We start from the raw sequence: 13302 nt of genomic DNA on the forward strand, positions 1-13302 counted from the left end.
TACACAGGGTCTGGGATGATATTGAAAAGTTTGATAATCTGTGATGATTATTATTTGATGATTTGTGGAATGGATTAATAGACAGTTAATCATGTTTTTTTTGGTTTTTTTTGGACTGGACACCTTGTCCTATAGAGCTGCTGAGAGAGGTGTGTATGGTTTTCTGTCACGGGGTGGCACACTCAATTTATTCATTTAAATTACAGGTGACACTTAACTTTATCTGTTCTAATCAACAGTTTTTCATTTGAAATGTTTACTAAGGTGCATAGGATGTTAGGAAGTAGACTGTGAATGGTAAATGAATGGCAGACAAACCGTTGACCTCGGATTCAGCAATGGGTTAAAGTCTGAAAGCCGATTAGGCCTATATGCTTATGAAAGTTACAGTTTAAGCTTGTTTGACGTGACTCCAAATCACGTGGCCGCTTCGGGAGAGTTTAGACCAGGGAAATACGGGAAAATAGAATTTTTTAAAAATGGAGAGCATGGGCGTGATAACAGCGGAGGACGTTGGAAAGGTTGGTGTGCGTGCATGTTTTATCAAACGGATACATTCTTTCATATAACGAATTGCTAACATTACTTTCAAATTAACTGTTGTTACTAACAGCGTCGCCTCTTGTAAGAGAGCAAATAGTAGCTTAATATCTGCGTATCTGTTCCAGTTTTGTGGTGAATTACATGATTACATGCTTTAAAATTCGCTGATGAATCTTTCAAAAAATGATCCATAACCTACAGGCTAGTAGCTACATAGTGCAACCGCTAGCCTAAGTGTCCCACTGGCTCGTTACGTAACTTCACTTGGCAGGTTTTAAATAAGGGCTTTTTTTGGTATTTCGTCGCATGTTCAATCGGATATACGTCATTAATTGAACAATAACACGAATTGCATATACATCGTTAATTGAACAATAACACGAATTGCCTACTTACAATATTGCCATTTGAATACAATGCGCAAAATACATTTGAAATGTATATGGAGAATTAACTCTCCGATACTTTGACGCACGTATTTATTAGCAAAATGTAAATCACAGATAAGTAGCCGACTGCATGGTGATCCATAAATAGTCGTAGATTATTTTAAAGTTGATTGTTAGACAATAGTGGGATTACAGTGAAGTGAGAAAGATGACCAGCCAGCCCTAATGAGTATGTTATAAATTGTGACAATGGTGATCTATGGTTATAGCTGGGAATCGAGGATGCATTGGTTTGTATGTTAGTACCAGGAGGATGGGTACCTCGTCTTGGAGGGGTTTCTGGACCCAGAGGAGTGCGATGTGCTAAGGGAGAGAATGAGTGAGATTGTGGAGAGGATGGATGTCCCACAACATTGCAGGATCCAGTTCTCAACTGTTCACGATGAGCAACTGAAGACCCAGGTACCCCTGATTTTAAATAAATAAATAAAAGATTAACCATTAAGAAGACTTAAACCTGAATACTCTGAATTATACAAAAAATCACATCAGGATTGTATTTAATTCATGTATGAACGTGCTCTGTACTTTGTTTTACATGCATCTGGCCATTTACTGTATCTTAAAGATGCAGGTAAGTTTATCTGATGCTGAGGCCATATCACTGTTTCCCTCTAGAATAAACAATTCGTGATAGAAATAGAATGCAGATATTTTTAGAACACATTTTCCTTGACTTTGGAAGCTGTGACAAGACCATCTAATTAAGAAATCAAATTTCTGTTTGAAAATCATTGAACCTTTACATTGAGAAGTCACTTGTATTAAAAAATAAAACAGGAGCAGATGACCTGATATTTGCTCCTCCAGGGAAACGCTGATTATTTTATCACCAGTGGGGATAAGATTCGGTTCTTCTTTGAAAAAGGTGTTTTTGATGAGAAAGGTAAATGATACACATTACAGTTGGAATTTGCCTTTAAAGTCAAATTAAATACTTGAGATGGATTTGAAAATATGGCATCAATTACCTTTCTGATTATTTAGGAGACTTCAGTGTGGCCAGAGAATGCTCTCTGAACAAAATTGGACATGGTGAGTGGTGGCATTTTCTGTCTGACTTTTATTTTAACTATTAAAAATGGAATATTGCCAGATTTCAGATACTATGTATGTATTTGTGGAATCTTTACTGGTTTCTGCTGACATACTTATGTTTTCTCATTCTACAGCCTTACATGCTTATGAACCTCTGTATAAAAATGTAACCCATTCCCAAAAGGTTCAGGTAAGACATGGCTATGTAAAGGTAGCCTTAGGTTTTCAAGATAATTACCTGTCCTGCAGAAATACTGAAATCTCAGCATCGCTTTTAAAGCCCTTCAAGTTCCTGAGCTCTAGCCATTGCTGAAAAGTCTGTCCTGATTGGCCTCTACCTGATTGGTTGGTAAGATTCAGGCATGGTGAAATTTAGAGTGGCTGATTTCAGAGCCTGGAGCAGTCAGGGAGACCATATTTTGTTCTTAGAGATAATTTATTGATATCTGGCAGAATGCGAAGGAAATTTGACCATATATAAACAAAAATGTTATGAATAAAAAACTTAATATACTGCACCTTTAGTTTTGAGTATGGCTGAAATGAAAAATAATTTGCTTTTTGTTGTTCCCCCAGAATGTGGTTAAGAAGCTGGGTTTAAGTTGTCCTGTGATTTTGCAGAGTATGTACATATTCAAGGTACAGTAATGCCCTGTCTTTGTCCTATTGGGTTTTTGAGTCAGGGTAAATGCATGCTGCACCTACACCAGAAGAAAATGAAGATCACCATCATTGCTTCTGCAGACAGTCCTATATCTCCTGAATGACCAGGGATTTCACTTTGAACATTTCCATTTATAATAACAGGAATTAAAGTACATTAGAATTGTCTGCCATGTGCAAACCCTAGTATTGTCCATTCTCACATCATACTTTGTTTTTTAGCAACCTGGGATTGGAGGAGAAGGTAAGGAACATTTTCATACATGCACATCCTTTTGAAGTGGTATCATGGTACCACTGCAAAACAGAGATATATGGACCTACTCAAACTAATTGTCTGGCTCATTTCACTTTAACTTCAGCCTGAAACATCTTCATTAAGTGAGGCCTCAAGGCAAACATTCTTGATTTCTTGTCAAGTAAAACAGACAGGTAGCATTTAATAATTAAATTAAATCCACCTTTCACTTGACATAATGTCGTCAATGGTCAATACTGGAATTTGTCTCGTCAGTTCTGCTTTCTTAAAGCACCAGATAATGACTGCATTTGAATGTGGTTATAGAAAATACAATTTCCACTATAAACAATTTTCAGTTAAACATAATAGTTGTGAAACTGAGAAAATTAACACATTTATTCCTGGGACATTTTCATAATAATAAAGAAAACTGAAGACTGAACTCTTGTGTCTGTCCTGTAGTGACTCCACATCAGGATGCCACCTTCCTGTACACAGAGCCACTGGGCAGAGTGATGGGGCTTTGGATTGCACTAGAGGATGCCACCTTGCAAAATGGCTGTCTGTGGTTCATTCCTGGGTCACACAAGAGTAAGAAATACTCTCGGAATCCCCCAGACCTGTCATGCTTCATCTCAGGCTTTATCCAGTCAGAGTGCCTTTTAAAAACACCAAACTGAATCCTATACAATCTCCTTAAATGTTGTACAGACACTTTTTAAAGCCTTTGCTTGCTGCTTAGATAGCAATAAATGTAGGCTGCATGTTAGTTGTGTTCGGCTGCATATGAAATGTCTTCCTCTGTCTATGGGAGCCGGACTTATGAACTCTGGTGTGATACAAGCAGCAGCTGTCACAAAATGCTTCAGAGGGGGACACATGCTTGTCTGAGCTGTTATAAATTGTTTGGACAGTCCAAATTGGGGAGTAAAATCAAACTTTATATATCTTGAAATATGAAGCTCGCTAAGTTTGTTTTCATTCTCAACCTCAGATGGGATCACAAGGCGAATGGTCAGAACCCCAAAAGGTTCCTTCCCTTTGACAGACTTTGTTGGAACAGAGCAGAACTATGACGACAAGCTTTTTGTCCCTGCACCAGTCAAGAAAGGTAGGGACACCCTTGTCTTGGGGAAGGAGAAAAGAAATTCTCAAAAAAATTCTCAGTTCTATTGTATAATGAAAAAGCAGTGGAAATGCTTCAAAAGGTAATGAAATGAGCCACGTCATGGTTGCGTAATCATGTCCAGTGCACTTTGAGTGCTGATTAGTCATAAAGTTGAACATGTTGTATGCAAGCGGGGTCAGTATCTCCAGAGAGATTGATCTGGGCTCATTGTGTACAGAGCATGTCGGGGTGAGGTTAGGTGAATGCGCAGCTTACCTGGGGTCAGTGTGTGCAGAGGGCAGGCCTGAGATGAATTTAGGAAATCTCTGGAATGGGCTTTGACATGCTGTTTTTGTGCAGGAGGACTGGTTCTGATCCATGGGGAGGTGGTACACCGTAGTGCTCAAAACGTCTCCAACCACTCGCGTCATGTTTACACCTTCCACATCATGGAGTCTAAGGACACAAAATGGAGCCCTGAGAACTGGTGAGTATACAGCATTGTGGGACATGATGGGCAGAAAGAGTTCTCTCCTAATCACAACCAGGCAAATCAAGGTATATTATTTCTGCAGAAAGAGTCCGGAACTTACACACAGAAAAAGTGGGTAAGCCAGAACTGAAAAGCAGGGGCAGTCACTGCTTCTTATAATTGAAATGTACAAGTACATGATTGGTTTTACTAATAACATGCATAATTCTAAATCTGATTGACAAATGGTTAATACATAAGCATATAGTGAAACTTATCAATGTAAAGGATTGGCTATGTCTAACATATATTATGAATAATAAATAAGCACACAACCTCTAACCTCAACCACATTCCCTAGTTCTACATAAAGATGCTCTAAATCAGGAGCCAGCTTTTAGTCTTTATCTAACGTATGTTCTGAGAGTCCAAGGGAACCTGCTGTCATACACGGTTCCTCCCTGGTATGGCAAGGGGTAGCATTAAGGGAGGGCCAAGTTCATCCATCTGGACTCCTAGAAAGTATAAGAAAGAGACATAGGTACACACAATATTTCCTAACTTCTCGTGCTCCTTTGGAAGTTTGGTGCCTGGAGCCAGAGGCACCCGTGGATGCCTGAGAATTTAATGAAGTACATACTTGTAGTCATAATAAAGATATTTTCCACTCTTCAGAAGCATGGGGAAAACAATGAGCACTGAGCATCATGATATCTGGGGATATGATACCTTTGACGTGCTTATAGGAGGAATGCGTCCAAAGCACAATGTCACAATGGATTTCCCATAGGTGGCATTGTAAAACTATGCATGAAGATTGTGCATTGACTCACCCCTTAGTACTAGTGCTTCATAGGAAAGAAATGTAGGTTTATAGCAGAGGTGTCCAACCCAGGTCCTGGAAAACAATCGGGCCTGCTGATATTTGTTTCCACCTTTGATCCAACAACCACTTTAGAAACAAGAAGTCAGGCAAAACTGAATCAACTATGTAATGGACTGCTTTAATTGATCAATGAAGTGCCAAGTAACAACAACCAGCAGACCCTGCAGCTCTCCAGAACTTGGATTAGCCACTCCTGGTTTAGAGTAATGCTTAGCCTTTGATCCCTCACTGGTGTGCTGACTAGAGCTATCATATATGGTAGATATGTTTAGATGCAGAATGCTGCAGATCTGTCTTTGGAAAATGTGTGATGTGTACAGGACCTCTGCTGTTTTCAGGTTGCAACCCAGCCAGGATCTGCCCTTCCCTCCTCTCTACACCTAAAACCAGCAGCCATGTTCCACCACATCAGCGAGAATGCAAATGGCAGCTTTCTCGCACTGTGTTCTCGTGGGAGCTACACTGAGACTTTCCTGTGAAGTACTGACAGCACTACTTACTAATTACACTTGAATTTTAAGCTAATAGAATTGCTGCACTGAGGCCAGATAACAACCTGCAAAGAACAGCCAACTGAAATGAAAATAACAGAATGATGCCATTAAAAAATCTAAACATTAATTTTCTTGTGCATGTTTATTAACATAATCGCAAAATCATGAAACAATATTAATAAAAACAGTAAGAGCTGACACAATAGGAACCACTGTTTATGTTGAGTCTGTTATTTCATTAATTGATGACCTATTTTTTTTTAAACTGAGCCCAATATTTAAGTATACCTTGAGGCCCACCAGACGATCCTGTTAGAATAAATATGTGGCACAGGAAAAGAGAAGTACTGTGTAGTTAATAAAAGCATGGAAATCTGCCCACAGCAACCTGGTTGTATAAATCCAAATTTATTGATGTCCTGTTCTGTCATCCATTCCCTTTAAACCCAACATTGTCCGATCAGAGATAGATGTTACTAGTATACAAAAGGAGTACATGCTATTTATAAAGCAAATTCTATACTATAAATATACAGAAACACTGCTAAAATCACTCTTATGTTCAGTCAAGTAAACAGAACACTGAATAAACAGTATCAGAGGCTAACGGTTTCATTACTTGATACTACAACATCTGAATATATTTTCTGATTATGGCAGATTGGATCATGCTCGAAGCTGGCTTTGATACTAAAATGCATGCACAGGTACATTAAACTGAATGGTCATGTAGCAACTTTAAAGGGGTAAATTATGGCTTTTGTCTTCATAGTGCAATTACAGTAATAGGGTGAAGACATACAGCTGACATGTTCTTTGGTGACATCTTTATTCCCCCTTTTTCATCGTTTTTTTTTTTGCTCTCCCACAATGTATGATATGCATCTAATCCCTGCCAGAAAACCTCGCACACAGGTCAATTAGAATGTTTGCACTTTATATCTCATTCATACAGCTGGATGATTTTAATTGGAATGGATAAGGCCAAGATGAACCTACATTAAGCATTCTACCGTTTCAGGCTCAGGATCCATTGGTAATGTTAAGAGGATATTATAATGCACACCATGAATGTGAATGACTGATCCACACAGCTGCTTAAGATATATGTGAAGCCTGGTGGCCCACTGCCTATGTACACCCCATCTCATTCTGCTACTGGTCAATCTGTTACAAACAGAAGTTATCCTGTTCTGCTGTTTGTATTTGACTATCCTTCTGGTCTTCCCCAAAAGAGTTATGGAAACTATCTATTTATTGAATTGTAATACCTTATTCTGTATTTGTCTGATTGGACTTAGATTACTGCACTGCTCTATAGTATGGATACTCAAATCTGGACCTCAGATGCAAATCCAGCCCTGGTTTTCTTGTCCCCCAGGAAATTATCTGAATGATTAGTGCCACTGATTGGCCAGATTGTCATCACACCTGCCTCCCAGGCACAGGGAGGGTGGGAGATCAGCAGTTCTTTGCCCTTGAGGGCTGTGATTTGAGTGACGGGTTTATGGGTTTTAATTCCTCTGGATGATTGTTCTTTAATCTTAATTTAACGTTGTGGATCTGAATACTGCGGGTTCCTCAACATGAAACAATCTGCCATACAGCACTGTACAAGTGTTTGACCTCTGCTGCCCTACTGATGCAAAGCAACGACCAAGAAGCCAAGGCACAATGCACAACCTGAAATATTTCATGGTCATTTACATCATCTCTTGCAAAAAAACCAATTCATTAAAATTAAGAGGACCTTTAATTCATGGTAAACTCTCACAATCCCATTCCACAGGTACAGGTAGTGTGGTTTTAACCAATTTCTTAATAAACATTGGACATATAACATAGTAAACAAATGACAGACTGAGCTGATCATGCAAACATTCTACTGGGTATTAAGTAATTTAATTTGTAATTTGTCTTTTTCCTTGTCGATGCAGAGCAGTTTCATATATAGATAAAATGCAATGCATGATGGGAATCAGTGGTAGAATTATGCATGGTAATTACTATCCTCAAATAGCCTATGTAGAGTCACACTTTTCCAGAAATGAATAAGACATAAAACTGCAATCAGAAGAATACAATTACCAAAACATCACCTGAATGACCATTCCCTAAATCAATCACAGTTTTGAGCAATGACCACAGCTACTCGTGTCACCTGTTGTATGAAAAAAGGAGGCATTGTGTTAAAGTTTCGGAACTTTTTCATTAACACATACTCCTCCGCATTGTGACAACATTTTAAGAGTTCCATGTTTAAAAGTGCCATACAGATCCCAACCGTTAACAAATGTTACTCATTTACCAAGGCTATTACACAGATATATAGCCTACTACACTGTGTGGCCAGTACATGCTCCTTAGTGACACTAAGATTAGTCATCATTTAATTGCATCATTAGAATAGGACCATCGCAGTGCAAGAAATACCATGGACTCATGTAGCCTGGTAGCTTGTATCTCTTTCCTTAGTTTTGAGATTACTAGCTTTTAAATGATATTAAGACACTTCATGCTTTTAATTAAAATATGGTTATTAATGTCACATACAATGAGTCCAGTATATGGTACACAAGGGGATGGAGAAATGTGTTGGTTTCCCAGGGACACTGAAAGTCCTGCACTATACTTAATTTGTTTATACCTTCTGGAATAGATTAACAGCATTATTATTCTAGATTCAAACCACCTAAGAAATGTTAACATGCATATTCTAAACCAACTATGCTCCTGTACAACATAAACATACTCAAGAGCCATCACACTCTACAGCAGCCAAATAATGTGTGCACCATGTTTCGGCAAAAAAAAAAGAATATATTAATTTCAAAGCAACTAAAATAGAAATGCAAATCAATTATATGAATAAACAGGCCAATATCCAACTCAGCTTACTGTCCATCATTAAAAGAAAACTGCATTCACAGCATTACACTTGACAATTGGTCATTAAATCAGCAGTATGGATGTGAATACACAACACAACAAATGAACAAACTCTAGTGATTCCAGTGTTAAGCTCCATAATGTGATATGGTATCCCATTACGGGGGAGGGGGGGGGGGGCAGCCCAATAGTGATGGAGGTTTTTGGCATTGTGAAGCTTTCAGTCATTGTTTGGGGGGTTGCGAAGCAAGGGGTGATGTGGAAAGACAGATACACGATCAGGATCACTGTGGTACTCATAAATACCAATGCAGTCAACTGTGCCCTGCCCACTGACCTCAGTGATCAGGAATGTGTACATTGTAAAGAATATGTACTCCAACAAATTGCAGTAAGGAACCTTTCAAATGTACCCACACTGCAAGCTGTGTCTACTAATAAGTACAGACACTACACTGTATATAGCCTATATAACTGGATTTAATAACTTATGGATTTGCTCATGTACCAGTTTTTCATAAAGCAGGCATCTCCAAAAGTTTGGGTCTTCAAAATTACACTACCAGCTTCCACTCAAAGAGAAACAGCCAAAACAGACAAATATGGCTACCAATCAGTCCTTGATGTTGAAGACTAATAAACCTGAAAATTAATTTAAAGAAATAATTTAAAATTTACAACAGATACTTAAAATGTTGGTAAATATCTGGATTGTTCCTGAAGGCCGACACATAATGAAATGCATTGAATTCTGCAACAAAATTGACAATATATTGACCATCAATGAAAAAAGGTAGTTTACTCCAATTTCTATATCAGCTTCAAATCCTGAAGCTGTGTGTAAATGTTTCTGTGGCTCTTGTGAAACTGAAATCCCCAACAGGGAATTTCAACCTCCCATTTAACAATTCACAGGTTCTGTGCGCTTTAAGGTGTGTACATCTTCCCAAAGAAAGTAAAAAGGGCAGATCCATAGTAATGACACAAAGGTGCCCTACAGAAGCATAGGGCAGTACAGAATATTGGTGGTCAGCCACAGCAACAGACTGTGCTATTCAACATGGGGTTTAAAACTGGTGTACCCTAGAGTAGTGCACTGCAGCTTAACTGCTCCAGTAAAAATCCAGCTGTATAAATGGATGCCCATAAGCACTGCGAATGACTGGTGAAAGTAAAAGTGTCTGGTTAGCAATTGCATAAGACTATACTCAAATTTGTGTACAAAGTGTAATGCATTCCATGTATAGTGATCAAATGAAACTGTTACAGCTCAATAACCACTGCATTCTTAGTGTGACAGCTATTTTAAAGACAGTACCATGTAAAATAATTGGGCACATGCTGTCCTCTGTAATGCTACAAAAGCAACAAGATTTTTCTCACCCAAAGGGCCAAAAGATAATTTTAAATACATTATTATTAATTGCTGTATTCACTAAATGCCAATTCATTTGCCAGTTTGTAGTAGTATATTTCTTGTACAAAAATTTTACCCCATGAAACACTAATCTCACATACATTTGATATTTTCCCTGTGCACACAATTCTCAGTGTAATACAAAAACAGGTCTTATTGGGTTATCCTTCCTTGTGTGGTTGTTACTGCTGGGTTAACATCTGCATGGCTGTCACTGCTGGGTTAGCCAGGCTTCTTTGCATGGCCTTTCCAGCTGGGTTAGCCTTCTTTGCCACAGCACATGAATCCCTTCTATGGTTTACCCTGTAATGACTTTGGGCTTTTCTCGAACTCTAAGAAATAAAGCCAGCAAATGTCTACCACCTACAGCCAAGCCTTCAGATCGACTCATACAATCATGAAGTGACCTTCACAATCCACTGCAGTGCTGTAGGGTCTGAGGCAAAGTTCAGAGCATGAAGAGGATGAAGAGGTAGAGGGGGAGGAGAAGGTTGTCTATCTGAACGGTGTAGGCCTCCAACAGTGACACCAGGGCAATGGATCCCACGATCCATGTGTAGCTGGTGTTCAGGTTGATGGCCCCATCGAAGATGAGGAATATCGCTACAGCAATAATCTGAGCGAAGATGGATGTTGCTGTGCCCTCCATGGTCTTCTTCGTTCCAGGCCACCGGATCTCCCCCATGCTGCTGCCAAAAACTGAAGCCATGGTATCCCCAACCCCCACAGACAACACCCCAGCGTAGGGCACGAGGCCCCCTGCCCCGGGCAAGCTGCCCTTGGGGGCGCAGGGGCCTGGGAACAGCCAGATGGGCAGGGACATGCCCAGCAGCAGATAGATGTGGGTGAGGATGAGGGGCCCAGAGTCCCGCTCGTCCAGAAAGAGCGTGAGCAGCTGCCGCAAGAGCTGCCCAAGGGGACGGATCCTGAAGTAGCGCACGTACTCCAGGAGGAGGAACGCAGCGAGGCAGGCTACCGAGGCCACATGGAGCAGCTGCCGGTCAAACACCAGTCCTGGCACGTAGGTGGCCACCACTATGAAGTGGAAGTACTTCCGAACCACTGTGGAGGCCTGGTGCTTCTTGGAACCGGAGGCCCTCCTGTAGTTCTGGTGCAGGACCACCATGGATGCCAGGGCAGCCAGTAGGACCCAGTAGGCCAGCAGGTAGAGCCGCTTCTGGTTTAGCGTGACAAAGTCCAGCAGCCACGTGAGGGGGTGCCTGCGGATGAGCAATGAAAGCCAGGGCATGATGATCCCCAAGGCCAGCACAGCAGTCATCATGTGGAAGAAGAGCGAGGACACCCAGGTCTCAGACTCCATGAAGCAGAACAGCAGAGTGAAGAAGATGCCCAATAGCAGGGACCCTACCACCACCACAGGCAGGAAGTAGTTCACGGGGTCCCCTTTAACCTCTGTTAGGTTGAGTGAGCGTTTAATGAGCTGGTTGATAATGAAGCTGATTCCGCCCACTATGAGGAGGGCCTCGCCTGGGGTGAAGCAACGAGGCAGTAGGTACAGCACAATTAGGCTGAGGTAGACAAAGATGAGGAGCACTTCAAGGACTTCAATGACCTCTGACACGGTCAGGGTTTGCTTGGTGGTGTACATGACAGCACTACTGGCGAGGCCAGCAACCACGCAGGTGTTAGTGGGCACAGGTCGAGTAATACCCAAGGCAATCAGGGAGAGGAACAGTGCCAGCATCATGCCAGTGACTGTGATCACCATAGAGAAGCGCTCAAAGTACACATTCCCAGAGGCCTCGCAGCGTTCCCGCAAGGCTAGGCCCAAGAGGGGCATCACCATGGATGCAGGCACTATACCGCTGTTTGCCGATGGCCGAAACTGAAATACTGCTCCACCAGACTTCAGCAAACGGTCCCATTTGTGCTGCACATAGAAGGCCTGAATGGCTAAGGCAATGGAGCACCAAGACAGCTGGTTCCACACCACAAAGTGGACACAAAGAACAATGGAAAACACCACAAGTGACTCCACAATCACCGGATTACTCAGCATGACTGCAGGGTTCCAGACTCCAGATGCTGCACTTACAGACAGATATCCTCCAAAACAAAAATCAGCCCTCCAGAGCAGTCAGTTTATTTCTTTTTCATACTTTAACATCGTCTGTACATTCCCTGGGCCAATTCATGTCACCTAAAACACAGAACAATAAACAGATAAGACATCCAAATGAGTAGCACAAACATAGTAAACCACTAACATTCCCTCCTCAGAAAATATTTATATGTATTATATTCTAACATTAAGTAATATGCTCTTCGGAAGATTTTTAAAAATCAAATTCAATTATGAAACGTACACAAAACAGGTCGTTCCCATATGCAAAAACAACATGGGATATTTCACTAGGTGGTTAATTCTTTATACACTGTGATCAGTTAGTTCCCAGACAGGCTTCTATGATATATCGCTCTCGAGAAAAAGACAAGAGAAAGGTATCTGCCACGAGTACTGACCAATGTACTGCGAAATACTAACGTTACGTTTGGTTCCGACACACATGTAAGCAATGTTACTTCGATTTTCCGTTACTTGATAGGGCCCCGTGCTACTTCAGGAAAAGGAAAGTCAACCGATTCCACCTTCTTCCATGGAATGAATGGTTCATTACAGACAAAGTTCCCCTGTTGTCTTATAACGTTACCGATAATATTACGCTCGCACAAAAGGGTAATGCTATCTAGCTAACTAGTATAAAAAGCTGATTATTAGCTAACTAACTAGTAATCAAGCAATGAATGACATTTAGCAGTGCCTTAAGATAACGACTAAGGCATGGGACAGATCACGACATGGCACAGTTTGTTAGTTAGATACAATTGAATAGAGATGTGTATTGACTTACGCTTCAGATGTAAGTGTGAATTTAAAAAAATGTTAAACCGGCTATCTCTCTGTGATGTTCGATTGATTTTTTTTCTCAGTCACAGCTGGAAAGAGGACCCCGGTAGCCATATTGACACAAAATCACGTGCTCTATTAGGCACATGTCACAAAATTGCAATTCTGACGATCCATCGCTAATCTTAATTGCAAAACATCTCCAGACAGCTAGATAATGTGTGGACGGACTG

At 40.7% G+C, this 13302-nt stretch overlaps 2 protein-coding genes across 5 annotated transcripts; one reads left to right on the forward strand and one right to left on the reverse strand.

The window, feature by feature from the left end:
• Positions 1 to 364: 364 nt before the first annotated feature.
• Positions 365 to 6282, forward strand: phyhd1 (phytanoyl-CoA dioxygenase domain containing 1). 2 transcript variants are annotated; one of them, XM_035390284.1, is made up of 12 exons: positions 365 to 521; positions 1236 to 1394; positions 1561 to 1566; positions 1803 to 1878; positions 1980 to 2027; positions 2165 to 2220; positions 2607 to 2669; positions 2916 to 2937; positions 3397 to 3525; positions 3929 to 4045; positions 4403 to 4529; positions 5739 to 6282. In XM_035390284.1, exons 1-12 carry the CDS (start codon positions 480 to 482, stop codon positions 5782 to 5784), a joined length of 891 nt encoding a protein of 296 aa, XP_035246175.1. In that variant the 5' UTR covers positions 365 to 479; the 3' UTR covers positions 5785 to 6282. The 2 variants fall into 2 exon arrangements, with proteins under 2 accessions (XP_035246175.1, XP_035246176.1); XM_035390285.1 differs by lacking the exon at positions 1561 to 1566.
• Positions 6283 to 7568: 1286 nt separating this feature from the next.
• On the reverse strand, positions 7569 to 13302 carry dolk (dolichol kinase). Of its 3 annotated transcripts, none has more exons than XM_035390280.1 (2): positions 13074 to 13302; positions 7569 to 12361 (listed from the first exon to the last, which is right to left on the reverse strand). In XM_035390280.1, the coding sequence occupies exon 2, from the start codon at positions 12218 to 12220 to the stop codon at positions 10649 to 10651; it is 1572 nt and encodes a 523-aa protein (XP_035246171.1). In that variant the 5' UTR covers positions 12221 to 12361; positions 13074 to 13302; the 3' UTR covers positions 7569 to 10648. The 3 variants fall into 3 exon arrangements, with proteins under 3 accessions (XP_035246171.1, XP_035246174.1, XP_035246173.1); XM_035390283.1 differs by lacking the exon at positions 13074 to 13302 and adding an exon at positions 12707 to 13033; XM_035390282.1 differs by lacking the exon at positions 13074 to 13302 and adding an exon at positions 12685 to 13033.

The sequence above is a fragment of the Anguilla anguilla genome, chromosome 14 (genome assembly GCF_013347855.1).
Source record: "Anguilla anguilla isolate fAngAng1 chromosome 14, fAngAng1.pri, whole genome shotgun sequence".
NCBI classification, from domain to species: Eukaryota; Metazoa; Chordata; class Actinopteri; order Anguilliformes; family Anguillidae; genus Anguilla; species Anguilla anguilla.

Excerpts from the sequence above, each read along its gene's own strand:
- phyhd1 (XM_035390284.1), top strand. The coding sequence starts at position 480 with ATGGAGAGCATGGGCGTGATAACAGCGGAGGACGTTGGAAAG. Across the intron at positions 1,879-1,979 it reads AGGTGTTTTTGATGAGAAAG|GAGACTTCAGTGTGGCCAGA; the intron begins GTAAATGATACA and ends CTGATTATTTAG. Across the intron at positions 4,046-4,402 it reads CCCTGCACCAGTCAAGAAAG|GAGGACTGGTTCTGATCCAT; the intron begins GTAGGGACACCC and ends GTTTTTGTGCAG.
- dolk (XM_035390280.1), bottom strand. The coding sequence starts at position 12,220 with ATGCTGAGTAATCCGGTGATTGTGGAGTCACTTGTGGTGTTTTCCATT.